This window comes from Rhinopithecus bieti, unplaced genomic scaffold (assembly GCF_001698545.2).
Source record: "Rhinopithecus bieti isolate Rb0 unplaced genomic scaffold, ASM169854v2 scaffold_13029, whole genome shotgun sequence".
NCBI classification, from domain to species: domain Eukaryota; kingdom Metazoa; phylum Chordata; class Mammalia; order Primates; family Cercopithecidae; genus Rhinopithecus; species Rhinopithecus bieti.
In genome coordinates this window covers 924,847-943,395 of record NW_016807982.1, presented here as the reverse complement: position 1 = coordinate 943,395, position 18,549 = coordinate 924,847, and the positions used below count along the sequence as shown (strand labels likewise).

At 48.6% G+C, this 18,549-nt stretch overlaps 1 protein-coding gene across 8 annotated transcripts in view; it reads left to right on the top strand.

The window, feature by feature from the left end:
• PHC2 (polyhomeotic homolog 2) overlaps nucleotides 1-18,549 on the top strand; it is a 115,897-nt gene that overhangs the window by 68,102 nt on the left and 29,246 nt on the right. For 5 of the 8 annotated variants that reach the window (XM_017884514.1, XM_017884513.1, XM_017884516.1 and 2 more), the window contains 4 exons: nucleotides 333-485; nucleotides 1,588-1,900; nucleotides 13,316-13,731; nucleotides 14,003-14,168. In XM_017884514.1, coding sequence (XP_017740003.1) covers nucleotides 333-485; nucleotides 1,588-1,900; nucleotides 13,316-13,731; nucleotides 14,003-14,168 — 1,048 coding nt within the window. The remainder of the gene's footprint in view (nucleotides 1-332; nucleotides 486-1,587; nucleotides 1,901-13,315; nucleotides 13,732-14,002; nucleotides 14,169-18,549) is intronic. The other 3 variants (XM_017884518.1, XM_017884519.1, XM_017884520.1) reach the window with 1 other exon arrangement.

Here is an 18,549-nt window from a genome sequence, read left to right as displayed (position 1 = left end):
CGCTTCCCAGGATGCTGAGGAGGCAGTGGCTTCAGTGTATCCTGGGGATATCGGTCTCCCCTGGGATAAGCCCCTCACAGAGGGTTCTGAAGGGAACTAGGCTTTGGTGTAGCCCCAGAGCGGCTCTCCCCACCCACCCCTGCACCAAGCCTGGGTCAGGACACAACGAGCCTCTGGAGAAAGGCAGGCGCTCCCCCTGGACTCCCCCTTCCTTGTCTTTCTGCTTCTACGGTCCTGCCCTTCCTCATAGCCGCTCCTGGGCTAAACAGTTGTGTCCTGTGGCTGAGTCCACATCGGGCAGGTAAAAGGCGCCTCGTTTCCTGTGATTCCAGGCCCAGCCAGGTAACCTGGTGCAGGTAGCTAGGAGCCTAGGCGGCACTGTTCCTTTGTCCCCTCAGCTCATCTTCACGCCCACGGCCACCGTCGCTACTGTGCAGCCTGAGCTCGGCACTGGCTCCCCCGCCCGGCCCCCCACCCCCGCCCAGGTGAGGACTCCATGCTTGTGGGAGGGCAGGGGGGTGGGCACCCCGGTAGAGGGGCACTGATACTGGGGAGGGGCACAAGGAGAGGCTGGGATCAGCTAGGAAAGCAGGCGGGAGACAGGACACCCCAGTGCCCCCAGGCCTGCGCGTCTATCCTCCTCCAAAAGGCCTCGGCCCCTCCTGGCTCTGTTTTGTTCCCTCAAACACAGGTCAGGAGCCAGAGGGCAGCCTGCTGAGGCCAGCATGATTGCCAGGGAGGGCTGGGCTGTGCTACCCTCCATGCTTTACACCTGCCCCAGGATTGCTGGTCTGGCTGCTGCTGCTCCATAAGTGGAAAGTCCCACTCTGGTTACACATGGTACCGCTGCCAGGACTCGAGAAAAATGGCATGGAAGAGGGAGCAGAGACATGTCCTGCTCTGCTAGGAGTACACAGATACTACTGTGGCTGGGAAGATTCTGTGGGCAGCGGGGGAAGGAACCCCTACCACTCGCCTCTCCCCATCTCTACAGAATGGGGAGGGCGATGGGAGAGGGCTGTTAGCAAGATTTTCAGTCTGGCACAGCCTCCATGTGTCCAGCAGAGGGCGCCAGGGACCAGGCTGAGTAAGCGTGCTGGCCGTCTTGGAAGGGCCGGTGGCAACCTTATTCTGAGACAAGATATTTGCCTGGTGACCTTGCTGGTCAGTTAACTTCCACTTTTGCCCTGGCCTTTTGCAGTGTGGGAAGCCCCATGCTCCCCGACGCTGGGAATTATTTCTGGGTGGTGTGCATCCAGTCCTGAAAGTGTAGGGGAGGAGGGAGGTCAACAGAAGGGACAGAGCCCGGCCTCCCCACCCCTGCCTGCCCAGCTGGGCAGCAGGCCCTTCTCAGAACTCAGCCTCTTCTGCTGCTGGATGCAGTCACAGCGAACTCTCTGGCCCTCTCTAGCAACTCCACGTGCTTCTGGTTCCTCTTCCAGCCACTAACACATTCTCTCTTTCTCTGATTTGACAACCTCCTGTTCTATTCAGCCATTCCTGGATCCATCCCTCTCTCCCTCTTAGTTGTGTACTGGCATTGCTCCTACCACATTCTCTGGACTCCCACAGACCCCTCTTTTCCAGGTACAGAACTTGACCCTCCGAACACAGCAGACGCCAGCAGCAGCAGCCTCGGGCCCCACCCCCACTCAGCCTGTCCTGCCCAGCTTGGCCCTGAAACCCACGCCAGGCAGTAGCCAACCTCTGCCTACCCCAGCACAGAGCAGAAATACTGCTCAGGCTTCCCCCGCAGGTGCCAAGCCTGGCATAGCTGACAGTGTGATGGAGCCACTCAAGAAAGGAGATGGCAACAGCAGTGTGCCAGGGAGCATGGAGGGCCGGGCTGGGCTCAGCCGGACGGTTCCTGCTGTGGCTGCCCACCCCCTCATTGCACCAGGTAAGGTCTTCAGGAAGCAGGAATCCTTTCCCAGAAAACTCAGGGCCATGAGTCAGAAGGAGACTTTCAGACTTTCCTTTTTCCCATGGATTTGCAAAGATACCAGCCATGGGTCTTTCTCTTCTCCCTCCCTGTCTCGAAGAGTCCATCAGCTCCTGGCTCTGTGCCATGCTTCTGGTCTAACTTTATGCAGGGCAGCCATGTCAGTTGGAATAAAGGAGTCCTTCTGCACAGTGGGCACAGCGATGAATCAGGGTACACAGCCACAGCTCTGAGCTGTAGGCACAACCTGGAGTGGCTGGAGGCGGGCAGTTGAACTATTTTGAAATTCTCCAAGACTCAGCAAAAAGGCCAGGGGCTAGCCAGAAGCATGTGAGAACCAGACAGGGAGATGGGAGTGTAGAAAGTTTTTCTCATCATTCAGCAAGCATTTGTTGATTCGTATTTGCCAGTCATGTTGCCAATTCTAGGTGTGCAGAGATAAATGAGACTCAGGTCCTGCCCTCCACAGTCTAGCTGGGGAGACAGATAAGTGCAGTGCATATGCCATAATAGATCTAAGCTCTGAACGCTGTCAGAACAGAGGAGCTATCTGGCCTTGAGGAGAGGAGCTAGGAAAGGCTTGCCAGTGAGGGTGACACTGAGAATAAATCTAGGAGAGTGAAAGGCTTGCCAGTGAGAATAAATCTAGGAGCTTGCTTGTGAGGCAGGTCCAATGAATCCACATGCCCTGCTAGACCCCTTTCCCTGCCTCCTAAAACTATCCCCATGCTGCCCATTGTAGGCAATCTTTCATGGGAAAATCTGCCAAGAGCCCAAGAAGCCAGGCTTATAGGTCTAGGCAACAAGACCACGCTGTTTTACCATAGAAATAAATAGAATGGCAGAGCACACGGCTTTGCATTAAAGAGAGAGTCACGCTGATCGCATCCCTGAGACAACCACTAACTGCAGTCCTCTCTCAAACCATTTTACCATCCAATCTAACCTGCGGGTCTTTTTCTTGAGAAAATACATCAAGAATATATCTCAATACATCTTTGGCAAAATAGGATAGGATTTTTTTTCCCTAAAGGAGTGTGCAGTCAAAAGAAGTGAGCCAGATATAGAAGCAAATCCATTCCACTTCATAAATTCTATTTTAGGACTAAGTACCAGGCACAGTGTGGGCACAGATGGTCAGCTGCCTGCCAAGCAGAATGGGTCAGAGACGCCGTCCCTCAGAGGACACGGCATATGAGCCTTGCGGCATGAGCACGTGACCCGACAGAGTGGGGAAGGTTCCCAGGCAGAGAAAAGCAAAGCAGTGCACATGGCACTGAGTTAGGAGGAAACGGGGTCAAAATCCCTCATTCACCTTCTCGAGGCTTCAGAAATTACCCAGGGGCAAAGGGTCAGTCGCTGCATTCCAGCGGTCACCGCTGAGCCAAGAAAGGCGCCTCCCCACGGAGGCCTCACGGCCCTGTGGCTTCAGATGTTTCTCACTGTCTGGCATGGCTTTCTCCAGAAAGTGGCCCAGCCTCTTCCTTTTATGGAAAAAGAAAGTCAGGCTCAGAAGGGTAGACTGGGGGCTCTTTCAATGCGTTGAAAGCAGCTTGGACTAGAGCTGAGACCCCAAATGAGCACTTCTAGTTTCTCGTTCAATCTGCATATGCCCCGGAGGACTATCTGCATCTCAAGCCTTCCTGAGAACCCCCTTCCGGCCCAGGCCGACATGTAACCTCTTTCTAAATCTAAGCCAGCACCCTAAGTTCTAACACTGTTGAAAAGAAAGACTAGTTCTTGGGTTCCTCCTAAGGCTGCTAGGCAACTCAGTTCTCAAGAAAACTGGACAGAAACGGGACCAGCATTCACAGGACGTCCACCATGTGCTAGATAACGTGCCCTGAGTTGTACGCATCACGCTTCTTTAAACCCTGTAAAGATCCCTGTCCAGTAGGTGTCCTTATCCATTTTACAGATGAGCAAACAAGCTCAGAGAGGTTCTCCAGGAGCTTACTACATCTGTCACGTACTCAAAGTCACCTAAGTAGTAAGTGGCAGGACTGGGGGCTGAGTCAAACACTATTCTTCATCTCAAGCCAGATTGTCCCTCTCAGTTCTTACAGTAATCTGGGGCCTCCTCAGCCTTTCCTGTTTCTGACCCAAAGCTGAAAGAGTCTGGGGAGGTCTAAGCCTATTCAGGGTTTGCAGAGTCTGGTGGAGACCCCATGTAAAGGTAAACACCAACAGGTGACAGGCTTGAGGCCCAAGGGCCTAAGCCTAACAGTGCCTGGCTAGAATGCAGTGCAGAGACCAGTGGCTTCACAGAACTTTCTCTGGAGCAGCTGTGAACTGCAGTCCCACAAAGAACCTCTCCCCAGAGACACAAAGCAGTGGGCCTGCATTGTTCTGCCTCCCACTATCCCGTTCATTCTTCCTCTCTCCCACCCCTTCCTCTCTGTAAGCCCGGATATTGAGCTCCCTGACTCCCACCTCCCAGATGGAAGGCAGCTGGGGAGGTTTAGTAGGGGAAGATCCTCTCAGGGCTCCTGAACAAAAAGGACTGAAATCATTCTTAGGACCTAGTGCAGGGCAGCCAGGAGCAGCACCTGTCTTGGGCTACACAGTTCCCTGGGCAGAGGTGACTTCTGGCCTCCTGCCCAGCCAACCCACTGTCAATGAACCAAGGGATCTGAGAGCAGGAGAGAAGAGCGTGCTTGAGTATGCATGTGTGTATGTGTGTATGTGTGTGTGTGTGTGTCTGGGAGAGAGAAAGCAAGCGAGCGTGCACGCATTTTTTGTTTGTTATTGGAGCATTTTTTGAGCTGGCTGGCTGGCTGCCCCCAGGGAAAGTAACCAGTGGAGACTTGCAGTGGGGTAGTTGGGGGGGTATGGCAGAGAGGAATGTGTTCTCCTGGGGGCTGTTTCCTCCCAGAGCAGGCAGACCCTCCAGTCCCAGCTGGGACTGCTCCCACTGACAGCTGTTTGGGGGCAAAGCCCCTCCCCCATGGCAAGCTCCCTGCTGTTCCTGCTCCTGTCACCTTGGCAACCAGCTTCTTTAGGCTCTGCAAATAGAAAAGGTCCCTTATGCCGAGAAAAGGGGTGGGGAGCAGGTGGGGAGGGGAGTAAGGGGCGGAGAACAGAGCCTAAGAGGTTGGGCTTTGGAGGGGAAGGAGAAGGGCCTGGCTTGCCCTTCTCACTGACAGGACTGAGAAACGGAGGGCAGAAGAGGGGCAGGCAGCAGGGGTCCCTTGGGCCTGGCCTCCAGGGAAGCCGAATCCTAAGGAAGTGGGCCACAGCCCCAGATAGGAGACTTGGTTTTTGGAGTTCTCATTCTAGTGGATAAACTCCGGGCTTTGGGTGCACACTCAGGCCCAAAGGTGAGGAGAAAGTTGCTGACCGGGAGGGACACGCTGTGATAAAAGGGAACTGTCAGGTTGTTGAAAAGCTGGGGCCCTTTCACCCAGTTGGGCCTTCAGATGCCAGGTCTTTGTTCTGCATCCTCAGCCCGCCTCAGGTCTCAGCTGAGGAGCGAGAACTCTGCTGGAAGGCCACACAGCTGCTTTGTTTGAACACAGAGAGCGTTTTGTGCAGGGGCAGTGATTTCTGTCTGCAATAGGCTGGACAATGCGATGTTGCTGATTCTAGGATTCTTGGGCACCCTGTTTCCCTCCCAAAGCAGCCTCCAAACTGCAAGCACACTTTTACCTAGGGAATCCAATAAAAACCAAAGCATACAGGAGGGACTGTCATCCGCTAGAAATCCCCAACGATTTTGATGTTAAAATCGTGGAACCAGCCATGGAGGTCATTTCAACTATCTACTGTAGCACCAAATTTAGATGACTAAGAATCTCTTTTATGTTGGGAGAAAATCCAGCCTATATCAATAGGCTGTCAGTGGAGAAGCTTTATATTTTGCTTAACATCTTTCACTGTGCATACGAGCCTGTGTGCGTGTATGTGTGAGAGAGAAAGCCGACTGACACACAAAGGGACTTGGCCTTGGTGGATGTTTCTTCTTTCCCAAAATTCTTCATCCTAGGCTTCTATTAGACTATTTCCCCGGTTGCTGTGGACTAATAATAATACTTACCAGTTAAAGAACAGCCATGTTCCACGTACTGTACTAAATGCTTTACCTACATATCTCACTTCATCTTAACGGTGATTATTCCATTTCACAAATGAAAGAGGTATGGCTCAGAGTCACTGTCATCCCCAAACCATTTGTCCCTTTAATTATGTGGCTCAACAGATACTCATTTAGCACCTATTATGTGCCAAACATTATGCTGAACACTATGGGTATTAAAGAGATGAACAAGAGTTTAAATTCTAATGGGGGCTGCAGAAATTTGAGTTGTGCTTTGAAAAATGAGTAAGTTTCAAGAATGGAACAGGAAGAGGAGGATCTCAGCTGGCACTGGGAAGCACCTAAGCCCAGAGTGGCTGTGTGCGCGTGTGACCATCTGTGTGTGTAAGTGGGACCCTCCTTCCTTTTCCCTTGCCCTCTGCCATTAGCTGTAGGTCTCCTAAAACTCAGTCCTGTGGCCTGTGTTTCACTCATAGAGGAGTTTGTTGGTTCATACCTTTCAGACATCCACCACCTGTCTGCCAGTGACTTCCTAATACACATCCATCCCTGTCCTCCTCCCTTCTCCCCATACATTTCAGCTGTCTGTAGGATAGACATCACCCCACCTGCATACAAGTTTTTTTTTTTTTTTAATTTGGAGAATTTGTAAAACAAAAATCCTGCATCTTCCTCTCTGGAAAGGGCCCCTCTACCGTATCCTGAGCACTGTCCACAATTGCAAGGTCCTCCTGCACCCCAGACTCACAGAGTTATTTTGACTTCACATTCAGATAACAGGTAGTATTTTTTAAATAGCTACCATTTACTGAGCATCTACTAGGCATTGAGCAAAGGCAGTGAACCTCTTTGTGGTTTAAACAAAATATTCCGTTTGATACTAACAACTATGTGGTATGTATCACCATTTACAGAACAGCACGTCTAGATCCGGAGAGGTTAAGCAATTTATCTAAGATTGCACAGCCTGTTGGTGTCAGAGCCATCAGGGAGGCAGAGTGTTACAGTGGGAAAAGCAGTGGGCTTCGGAGTTAACCTAGTTTCAGACCCCAGTTTCATCACCTATTAGTTTAATGACTATGATCAAGTTACTTAAGCTCTGTAAACCTCCATTTCCTCATCTGTAAAACAGAGGTGATTATATTTCCCACAGGCTGTAAATGACTGAGATGGCCTGCGCAAGTGACTGGCACAGAGAAAACCCTCCCTCATTCCCATGCTCCATCACCACCCAGCTTGTCACCAGTTTGTCACCAGGTTCTGATGACACTTCCTCTTGTTTTGGCTTCCTGCTTTGCTTAAGGCCTGCTGATGGGATGAGGCTTAACTGATCGCCAGGACATCCTACTCACAACTGCTAGAATTATCTCCCTCAGAGACTGTTATTTCCTTCTCGTTTAAAAACCTTCTCTGTAGCCCGGCACAGTGGCTCATGCCTGTAATCCCAGCCCTTTGGGAGGCCGAGGCAGGTGGATCGCTTGAGGTCAGGAGTTTGAGACCAGCCTGGCCAACATGGTGAAACCCCGTTTCTACTAAAATACAAAATTAGCTGGGTGTGGTGGCTCATGCCTGTAATCCCAGCTACTTGGGAGGCTGAGGCAGGAGAATTGCTTGAACCCGGGAGGGGGAGGTTGCAGTGAGCCGAGATCGTGCCATTGCACTACAGCCTGGACATCAAGAGCAAAACTCCGTCTCAAAAAAAGAAAAAAGAGAAAAACCTTCACTGTGTCTTTATGTCCTCCTTGATCAGCTGGAATGTCTAGTCTATAGTAAGGGCTCACTAAATATCAGGTTAATGACTTCTGACTGACTATCTGACTCCATGGGGGACCTTCAAGACCCTCCCCCCACTGCCCACTGCACCTCTCTGACTGCTTCTGGTGTCCTCATGCAGACCCTCTGTTATGGCCAAGCAAATATGCTGTTGTCTCTCTCTCCAATTCCTACCCCTTTGTGACTTTCTTGGCGCTTTCCCTCCCTGCCTCCTGGCATAACAATCCCCTTTTGTTGTCCATGTCTCCAAGATTGCCTCCAGAATTCCCAACTGCCTGCAACTAATACTCCTAGGCTTGCTGTACTCGCTCGTCCTTACTGACCCTTGTTATTCACTTGGCCATCAGCATCGTGTAATATGCAAGGCACCAAGCCTCACCTGTCAAATGAAGTCAAGTTTCCCTTCACTTACTGCATTGTACAAGTCACTTGGAAACTACTCTCAGTTCTTGCTTGTAAAATAAAAACACTTCTCAATTGCTTCATGGGCTTCTTGTTAGAAATAAATGAGATTTAAATGATAAAAATTCTTTGAGAAGTTCAAAGCAACACACAGTAACAGTATTTTAAGAATAGCTGCCATTTACTGAGCATCTACTAGGTACCAAGTGTTGAGCAAAGGCAGTGAATCTCTTTGTGGTTTAAACAAAATATTCCATTTGATACTAACAACTATGTGGTATGTATCACCGTTTACAGAACAGCAAGTCAAGATACAGAGAGGTTGAGCAATTTATCTAAGATTGCACAGCCTATCAGTGTCAGAGCCAAGATTTAAACCCAGATCTGACTGACTCTAAAACCCATGCCTTTATCGACTTATGCTATACTGCCATCCTCTGCCAAGGGCAGGCTAGGGGCAGAGATGCAGATAACAGTTTATTTTATAATGCTCCAAGCTGCTTAGCAAAGAATCCTGTACACAGCAAGTATTTGGTAGTTTTTCCAGAGGGCTGCAGAAGAGGCCTGAAAACGTTCAAGCATAATCAGACTATCATAGAGTGCCCCTGCAGCTGGCAACCCAACACCGTTTTATAAGTTTCTTACAGGGAAACTTCCCTTAGCTCTACTTCCCCTATCAAACTCCTCCTGACCCCAAGCCAAGGGAATGCATCATGGAAAATTTGTGTGGCTATTGCTTTAGAGTTTTCTAAAAGGAGCTTCCTTGTCTATTCTTGTGTATGCGGAGCACTGACCTCTAGAGCCAACCCCAACCTTAGTTCCCTCCTGCAGCCTAATCACATGAAACATCTTTAGGGATGAGCAGCCTCTAGAAGGTGCTAGCATAACTTAGACCCAGCCAAAAACTGCCTCCTCTTCTGACTCCTCTCTGTTAGACACCTTGGGGTTCAGCTATACATGATGACCTGGAGATCCCTGAATTCACCACAGTATTTTATGCCTCTGAGTCTTCCCAAATGCTGTTCCTTTTGTCATCTTCCTAACTCTGAATCATGTTAAACACTTGCTCTGGGAAACCTTCTCTGCTCTCCTTCCAAAGCTGAATCCCCTTTTGCATGTTCTCAATATTCTGTGCTTATCGCCTATCATAATATTTACCAAATTATGCTAAGAGTATCTGTCTACCATCTGTCTCTTACTAAACTGTAGTCTCTTCTAGGGACCATGTTTTAGCCAGTACCAACCATAGTACTTGGTGTGTGGTGGGTACTTAATAAATTGTTTGTTGAGTGAATGAATGGTTGAAAGTATATCTTCCCTTAAGAGTAGTGGTTAGTAAAAAGATCTGCCATTCCTCTCCCACAGGCATACTCTCCTTGCCTGTAGGCCAGGTAACATCAAACTCTAATCAATTATAGTAGACTTCTGAGAAAATGAGTGCATAAGTAGTCCTGCAACTGTAGCTGGTATGCTTGCAGCTCCCATATACTTTGAGGCAAGAGTTCCAGCATTTCTGGGACACAGAGTTGTTTCTTGAATACTTGAAGCCTTGAGAACAAGTTTTGTAGGATAAACAAGTCCCACCATGTTGTCTGTCATTCATTCATTCATTCAGCAATATTGATTGAGCATCTACTAAACTCAAGATATTTTGGAGGAAACAAATGACTCACATAAATTCTGCCTACTAAAAGAGATAAGTCACTTACTGAATAACTCTGAGACAGGTATAACCCTTACCTCTATTTTAAAGATAATGATGGCCGGGCGCGGTGGCTCAAGCCTGTAATCCCAGCACTTTGGGAGGCCGAGACGGGCGGATCACGAGGTCAGGAGATCGAGACCATCCTGGCTAACACGGTGAAACCCCATCTCTACTAAAAAATACAAAAACTAGCCAGGTGAGGTGGCAGGTGCCTGTAGTCCCAGCTACTCAGAAGGCTGAGGCAGGAGAATGGCATAAACCCGGGAGGTGGAGATTGCAGTGAGCTGAGATCCAGCCACTGCACTCCAGCCTGGGTGACAGAGTGAGACTCTGTCTCAAAAAAAATAAAATAAAATAAATAAAAAATAAAGATGATGATACAGAGGTACAGAGAGGTCAAGTAACTCACTCACCCCATGTCACAAAGCTGGTAAGCAGCAGAGTTGGAATTCAAATCCAAGCATTTTGGCTCAAGAGCTCATACTTGACTTCTGGGCACACTGCTTCTCTGAGGGCAGTGCAAAGCAAAGCGGCCTGAATGTCATCTCAGAGAAAGGGGAAAGTCCTGTCAGCTGTAAAGGCCAAAGAATGGTGACTAGAATTTGATTTGTGGCACTCTAGACAGTATGAGAAAAGGCATATACTCTGTACAGGGTACAGTGAACAGTAAAGATTGCTTGGGTCAAATAAATGATAAAAATTAAAAGGGTGGTTTATGTTGTAAAGAGATCCTGAATTCTTGCCAGGGGCTTTAGACAACTGTAGACAAAGGAGAGTCCCTGGCAGTTTTTAGTGAGAGATCAGATCTGTGCACTAGGAAGATTAGTTTGCACTCTCTAAGCTGGATTACAGAGAGAAGAAACTGGAATCAGGAAGACACTTTACTGCAATACTCTAAACAAAAGGATTTTTTTTTTTTTTTGATCCAGGATAATGCTGAAGTTAAATCATGATCTTTGTTTTTATTAATCTCAAAAAGTTAAGGATGTATTAATATATACCCCAAATACCTTGGGGTCTCTGATCTGTGAATTGATTCAAGCCTTATGAGCTTGATTTCCACGCTTGGTGTATAGTAGCCTGGTTTATCCTAAAACAATTGCTTTCAGTTTTCCATGAGCAGCATAGGGTGGGGAGAGAATGGGATAGGAGAGGAAGCACAGGAATAGAAGCCAGGACAGCAGTCCCCTTTCCCGGTCTTTTGGGAAAACAAATGTATGTTTATGCTATATAGATACAGAATCTTTTCCCTCTGTAACCCTTTTTCCTCCTTAATAACCCTGAATTGTAAACTACTTTCCTGCTATAGCCACTCAATCAAATTCTAGATGTGGAAGAGATTTATGTGATCACCTAGCCCAGACCTCCTCTTTCACAGATTAAACTCTGAAGCCCTGAGAAAGAAGAGTACCTTGTCTCAGGCCGCACAGCCAGCAAGTACTGGGGCATGCCATTGATCCTCTCAGCCTCCCTGACCTGGACCATCTCCAGCTCCCACCTCACATGGGCAGCCCCTAAGAATGATTCCACATTCCAGGGGCAGGAATCCATGATTTTGCATTAAGGGAGAAAAAGTTTTGGTTGCATTTGCAGTGACAATGCCCATCATTTGCAGATTGTTCTGACTGTGGGCGCCTAACAAAGTCCTGTGTGGCCTCTTCAGTGTCTCCCAGGTGCCTTATCAACAGCCTTCTCAAAAGTGCCTGATTGTTAAATTCTGACCTATTCAACGTGAGATAAGGAGACACAGCTTAGACTGGGGTCAGGGACAGTTTATAATTACCAAATGCCTGCTGGCATTTCCACAAAGGTTCTTCCATCAACCCAAATCCTATACACTTCCCTCAACATCACACTGGTGTCCAAGTTTCCCAAACCCGTCATTCAGTATCCTCCATACTAAACCCCTGTGGGCCATCCATAGTCCATCTCTCTCTGACTAGACAGTCACCAAGACCCATTTTGCTTTTCCTTTGTAACATGTCTTATTTCTGTCCTTTCAAATCCTATTGGAATTCTGCTTGGAATTCCATGTCAGGCTGGGATGAGACCATTCAAAACTTGCATGTGAATAGACAAAATTCAAGAAGGAAGGCACCTCCCCTAACTCAGTTTGAAACCTGCTTACTTTGCATCCGTTGTATCACAGGATCCTTTTAAAATGTGAACTCAGGGCCCAGAATTCGCCTTTATCCTTACTGGCTTGAGGCTTTAGTTGTAAAAGTCCATTTGCAGGCCTCCAGCTGTGGCCTGCCATGCATTTGGCTAGCTCTCCAGCCGGGGAAGTCTCTGTGGAGGGCAGTTTTTAAACAGGACAGATTCAGCTGAGCTGCTTCGTCCTAGGCTGGCCTGGCACTAGCCAGAGAGTGATCTGTGTAAAGACAACCTCTGAGCTGAATTTCCTGAATCCCTACTCTAAACAAGGCATGAGCTAGACACTGAAGGGATTACTAAAAAATATAAGAATTCTCACCTCAAAGAGTCAGCCTGCTTAAAATGGAAGAGGGAAAAGCTAGTATAGCAACACATGGCAAAAAATAAATTCCTGTCAGGCACTGTGTTAGGTTCTGGAGAGAGATACACGAAGTTTCTGACCACAAGGAGGTCATGATGTGGAAGATAGATAAGAAACAATTACAACCCACCTTAATAAGCATTATTATGATAGAGGTAGACCCTGGATACTTTGAGAACCTAAACCAGACTGATAATAATAGTTATGACTAGAAATGATTGAATATGACTACGTGCCAGGCACTGTGCTGTGCACATTAAGCCATTTTTCTGTCATTTTCTTCTCATTTCATCCTTTTAACAACTTCTGTACAGAAATTATATTTTTAATTTTTAGATTGGGAACCTGAGGCCCAGAGAGTAGTTAGTCCCAGGTCCCTTGGTATATAACAGAGGGAACCAGTAACCCAGCCCTGGTCTGCCTGATGCCAGGATCCAATAACTACCATTGTCTACTGGCTCTTCCTGGAGACGGCCTCGCCTGAGCAGAGCCAGAGGCTGGATGAGGACTAGCCATGCAGAGCTGGGTTGAGTGGTGGAGAGGCTGTAGCTGTTGCAGGTACAGAGAACAGCAGATGAAGGGTGTGGAGGAGAGAGACAGCATGCCACACTTAGAATCCAGTATTTCTCTGAACTGCCAGAATGGCCAAAGAGGGACTCACAGAGGAGGTGAGTTTTGAGTTGCGAGGAGTTAAGCTTTGCGGGTGGGGGACAGCTCAAAGAGCCCAGTGTTCCTCCAGCAAAGGAGGAAAGCAGGAATAGAGTGAATGTGTTAGGCCATGGCAATGAGCAGGCCAGGCTCAGGGTGAAAAATGAAAGGGATGAAAACAAGAGACATTGAATTTGGGAAGCCATTTTTATTTGGATGTGGGAGGGGCAGAGTTGGAAGACAGCAGAAGAGAAGGTCAAGCCATGCTCTCTAACCTGGCCGTTCCCCCTTCAGCTTATGCTCAGCTGCAGCCACACCAGCTCCTCCCACAGCCATCCTCAAAGCACCTGCAGCCCCAATTTGTGATCCAGCAGCAGCCACAGCCACAACAGCAGCAGCCACCGCCCCAGCCATCACGACCTGGGCTCCAAGCTCAGCCCCACCCTCAGCTCGCCTCAGTCTCTCCAAGCGTGGCCCTCCAGCCCAGCTCAGAGGCCCATGCCATGCCACTAGGCCCGGTTACACCCGCCCTGCCGCTCCAGTGTCCCACTGCCAACCTGCACAAGGCTGGCGGCAGTCAGCAGTGTCACCCTCCCACGCCTGATGCTGGGCCTCAGAATGGACATCCCGAGGGCGTGCCCCACACTCCTCAACGCAGGTTCCAGCACACTTCAGCCGTCATCTTACAACTGCAGCCTGCTTCACCAGTGGTAAGTAAGCCAGCCCCAAGGTCCAGGGAGCACACGGGGCGGCCACAGCTCGGACGACCCCGCAGCCCCTTCAAGAAGTGCTTCTGGGTAGGCTGACGGGTGAAATCATCTTTGGGGATTCCAAGAAGGAAAAGAGGGCTTTCCCCAGTTTGAGGATGACTGAATCTTAAGGTCCTTGCCTGCTTCCCAAGCTCCACGGAAAGCAGGGAAGTACCCAAGAATGCAAAGGCTATTTCTGAGAGGCCCCTCTCTCTGTCCTGTCCTTTGACAGCCCCAGCAGTGTGTTCCTGATGACTGGAAAGAAGCGGCACCAGGGGAGAAGAGTGTGCCTGAGACTCGGTCTGGCCCATCACCACATCAGCAGGCTATTGTCACTGCCATGCCTGGTGGCCTGCCTGTACCCAAGAGCCCTAACATCCAGCCATCCCCAGCTCACGGTATGAAGCACAGTGGGGCTCTGGGGGAGGGGAGAAAGTTGGCCTTTCTTGCAATGCCCTGGCACATTTCACTTGAGCATCTGCAATGGGAGGGCAAACTATTACAAGCAGGGAAGCTGGGGGGTTGGAAACAGAGGAGGGATGTGAGAAGATGAACCAGAAATAAAGTAAGGGAGACACCGAAGATATTAGAGCAAGAGGGTGGAGAAAGGTGAAAGTTCTAGAGCCAGACACTGGGGCCTGCCTGCATGTCACTGGTGTCAGATGTATCCACAAAGACATACGCCAAGTGGAGAGTGGAGGCAGGTGGCCAGTTGTCACAGTTCTCTGCTTCCTTTGGTATGAAAGGGGGTTCTTGATATTGGAAATATGGCAAAACAGCTACCACATCTCAAAAATAAGGGAAATGCCAGGGAGAGGCAGAAGGGGACTCAAATGAGTTCAGCTCACAGGAAGCATCTCTGAGGAAACTGTGCTCAGCTTTGGGATCCCCATCTGTCTGTGCGGGCTCAGTTACAAGTGGACTTCTCCCCTCCTGAGGTTCAGGAGACTCTGCTGGGTTCCTTCATCTGGATGGGAGAGGCACGGCAGTACCTCCGCCTTCTGCAAAGATCTGCTTGCTTCCCTTCCCCTCTCTGCCAGTTTGCACAGCACTGTTGGTCCAGATCTCAGTGACATTCTGAGCCATGGACCCCCTGCAACTCAGGGAGGCAGTTCCAGTCATTGTGCTGTGTTTGCTGAGGAGGGGTGGGGGACAGCCAAGAGAAAAAGAGTTTGGAAGTTGATGGAGAAATAAGAAAAAAATACCTTAGCACAAGGCAGGGCAAAAAGGGTACAAAGGTTCTACAAGGAACAGAAGCAGGATCAAGGAAAAGAATATGGAGAAAGAACAGCAGGAAAATTAAAGGATGGGAAGGAGGTCATCCCTTCTCTCTCTGCACACTTGCAGATGAGAATGGGTTTTGAACAGCAGTCCATTCCACTGTAGATTTGCTCTAATTATCAGAAAGCTGCTTTTCAAGTGAAGTCAAACCTGCTCTCTTGGAATTTGCCAGCATTGGTCATGATTCTGTCTTGTGAATTGTTAAGAGTCCATCTTATACAGTGTTTGTAGACAGTTGTCGGACTGTCTCTTGCCTCTCCCCCCATTAAAAATGAGAAAATCTCCAGGCTAAATATCTGAGACTTTTTTCATTTTTTACTTATGACAGGTCAAGACCTCCATTCTCATCATTCTGGTCAGGCTTGTCTATCTACATTCTACCTTTTCATTAATTTTCCTAACATTTGGTCCCCAAAATTAAGCACACTAATTCCAAATATAAACAGCTACTAGTCTTTAGAAGCCTGTTTCAGGGGCAGGGCTGTTCCCTAGATTCATGTTTTATGGTAGGGAGGAACTACAATTTGTTGAACACCTGAGTACTGTTCCAAGTTGTTTACTCACTCACGACAGCCCTAGGACATAAGTAGAACTGTCCCCATCATTCAGAGGCAGAAACAAAAGCCGAGGGGCTCCAGGTCCTGTGGCTGTGAAAGGGCAGCACCATGACTCTGACTCCTACAATAGTCACTCCCTCACCTTCCTTCATCAGGATGGTGCATGAATGGCCCCCGTGAACTCTCCAACGCTATAGGAATGACACCGTTGTTCACAGAGCACTGTCACCTGAATTCCAGAGAGCTGGGTTTCATTTTTGTTTCTGAGGTTTCATCTTACCTGAAACTGCTGTCATGCCAGCTCTCCCTAGTCTAGAACTTGTATAATTTACAGTTTGAACCAAAATATAATTGCTTACATCTGTTATCTTGTAAATTTAGCCCATAGTTCCAGCCTAGCAAGACAACAGTAATGGTTACTAGTTAATATTTATTGAGCCCTCTCTGCTAGACTTTACACATATTTCCTCATTTAATTGTGACAATAACCCTCTGAGGTAGCAACTTTTATCCTCATTTTAAAGGTAAGACCACTGAGGCATAGATAAAAGCAAGTGGTGAGGCATGAATCTTTTCTATCTGAATTCTGCTATTCATTATACTAACTCCTCTGCTTAACTTTGCCACCTGTAAATTATATAGCATGTTTTATTTGCCTTTTACCAATTTGTTAATAGAAGTATCATACGAGACCCCACTGAGGATTCATGCCGTCTCCAGAACAGTGGTAATCAACATTTTTTGCTCAAGTGTTTGTAATCCAGAATCCCCTAAATGAACTGACATTTGCCTGTCTTTCTTCTCCATAAAGCTCTCAAAATTTTCTTTCTGAAATCTAATCATGGTGATATACAAACAAGCATCCTCCTCTTGAGGTCCTATCTCATGACAGAAGTAAGCTTTACACAGTGGAAACAACTGTCAACCACCCAAGACTTAAATATCCATTCTGTGTATGTCTTTTTTTTTTTTTTTAAGATGCATTCTTACTGTGTCGCCCAGGCTGGAGTGCAGTGGCATGATCTTGGCTCACTGCAACCTCTGCCTCCCGGGTTCAAGTGATTCTCCTGCCTCAGCCTCCTGAGCGGCTGGGATTCCAGGCACACACCACCATGCCCAGCTAATTTTTGTACTTTATTAGTAGAGATGTGGTTTCGCCATCATGGCCAGGCTGGTCTCGAACTCCTGACCTCAGGTGATCTGCCCACCTTGGCCTCCCAAAGTACTGGAATTACAGGTGTGAGCCACTGCACCTGGCCCATTCTGTGTATGTGTGAATGCACAGAGTAGTCTGTGCAAAGCACTGTGGGAAGGGAGGTAGCACATAGAGAAACACAGTCTGTACCCCACCTCAAGAGCTGAAGGTCTACTGGGAATGATGAAAAATGCACAGGAAAAAAACTACAATAGAAAATAAAATGTGATAAATGCCATAGACTGATTTGAGGTGAGTCATTTAAAAGCTACAAAACAGGAAAAGTTACTGCCAACTAGAGATTATCAGGATAGATTTCAGGGAGGACGAGGCATCGTTCTAGAGCAGAGGTTGGCAAACTACAGCCCAATGGCCAAAACCATCACATTGCCAGTGTTCATACAGCTCTCAAGCTAATAATGATTTCTACATTTTAAATTTTTTTTAAAAAAATCAAAATAATTATATTTCATGATACATGAAAATTATCTGAAATTCCAATTCTAGTGCCCATAAATAAAGTTCCATCGGAACACAACCACACTCGTTCATGTACATATTGTCTGTGGTTGCTTTCCTGCGGCAACAGCAGAGATGAGTTGTTGCGACAGACCGTATGACCTACAAAGTCTAAAATATTTACTCTCTGGTCCCTGGCAGAAAAAGTTTGCCAACTGCTGTTCTTGAGTCTGGACCTTAAAGGATAGGTAGGACCTGGGCATACAAAGTTGGGGGAAAGAGCATTACAGGAAGAACTGGTGGAACTTAAGAGAGGGAGGCAGGAAAGTGTGCGCATGTTAGGGAACAGGAGTTGAGGATACAATCCTGTGTTACCCTAGTTTATAAAACAAAATATAAGTGTAAGAAATGCAGAGGCAGAGAAGGGAATATGAATATTAATGAAAAGGGGGGTTGAAATTTTGAAAAATAGAGGAGAAAGAGAGTTAAGTAAATATTCGGAGAATGTAAAATAAATGTAAACAAAGAAGATGGGATGAGGCCTGAGAGTTGAAAGGGGTGGGGGGAGAAGAAAGGCAGGGAACGAATATTAATACTAAGGCAGGCAAGAAAATTGGGCCTTGTTGGGAATAGAGGGAAGTCAAGAATGAAGTCCCTGGCATGGGTCCAGCACCTTCCTGCGCTTCGCGCTCCCGAGGGTGGGGACTGTGTCACGCTGGACCTCTCTGTACCCCAGCAGCCCCTCGCGCGCGAGCTGAATGAGTACGCTTCGCCACGACGGCGCAGGTTCACCCGGTGCGCTTGGGGAAGAGAACTCCAACTGTGTGTCAGGCACGGCGGGCCGCCTGAAGCCACTTCCTCAATAATCAGCCTCCGCCGCAAGCCCGAGGCCGCTCATAGAGGTGTGACCGGGGCACTTGGGCCATGACTTCTCTCTGATCCTCGGTTCCCAGTAGGAAGGAGAATGACTTGTAGGGTCGTTGTGAACAATAAGTGGGGAGAGTGCGAGCTGGGTTTGGCACGAACTGAGCTCTCGGTGACTGGCGGTCATTAGTCTTCCGAAAGCCCCCAGGCCCCTCAGGGAGTGAACGGTCCAAGGCGGGAGTCGCGGGCCGCCCCGCCAAGGAGCACTTGCGCAGGGGGCCAGGGCAGCCTCCTCGTGGCGTGGCGCCCGCCTCCCTAAGCTGAGCCCCGGGCGTCCCTAACCCGCCTTCCGGAGGGCGCGAGGCGGGGCTCGACGCACAAAGGAAGCGCGCGGCCCGTGTCCGCACCGCCCCTCCCGCGGCC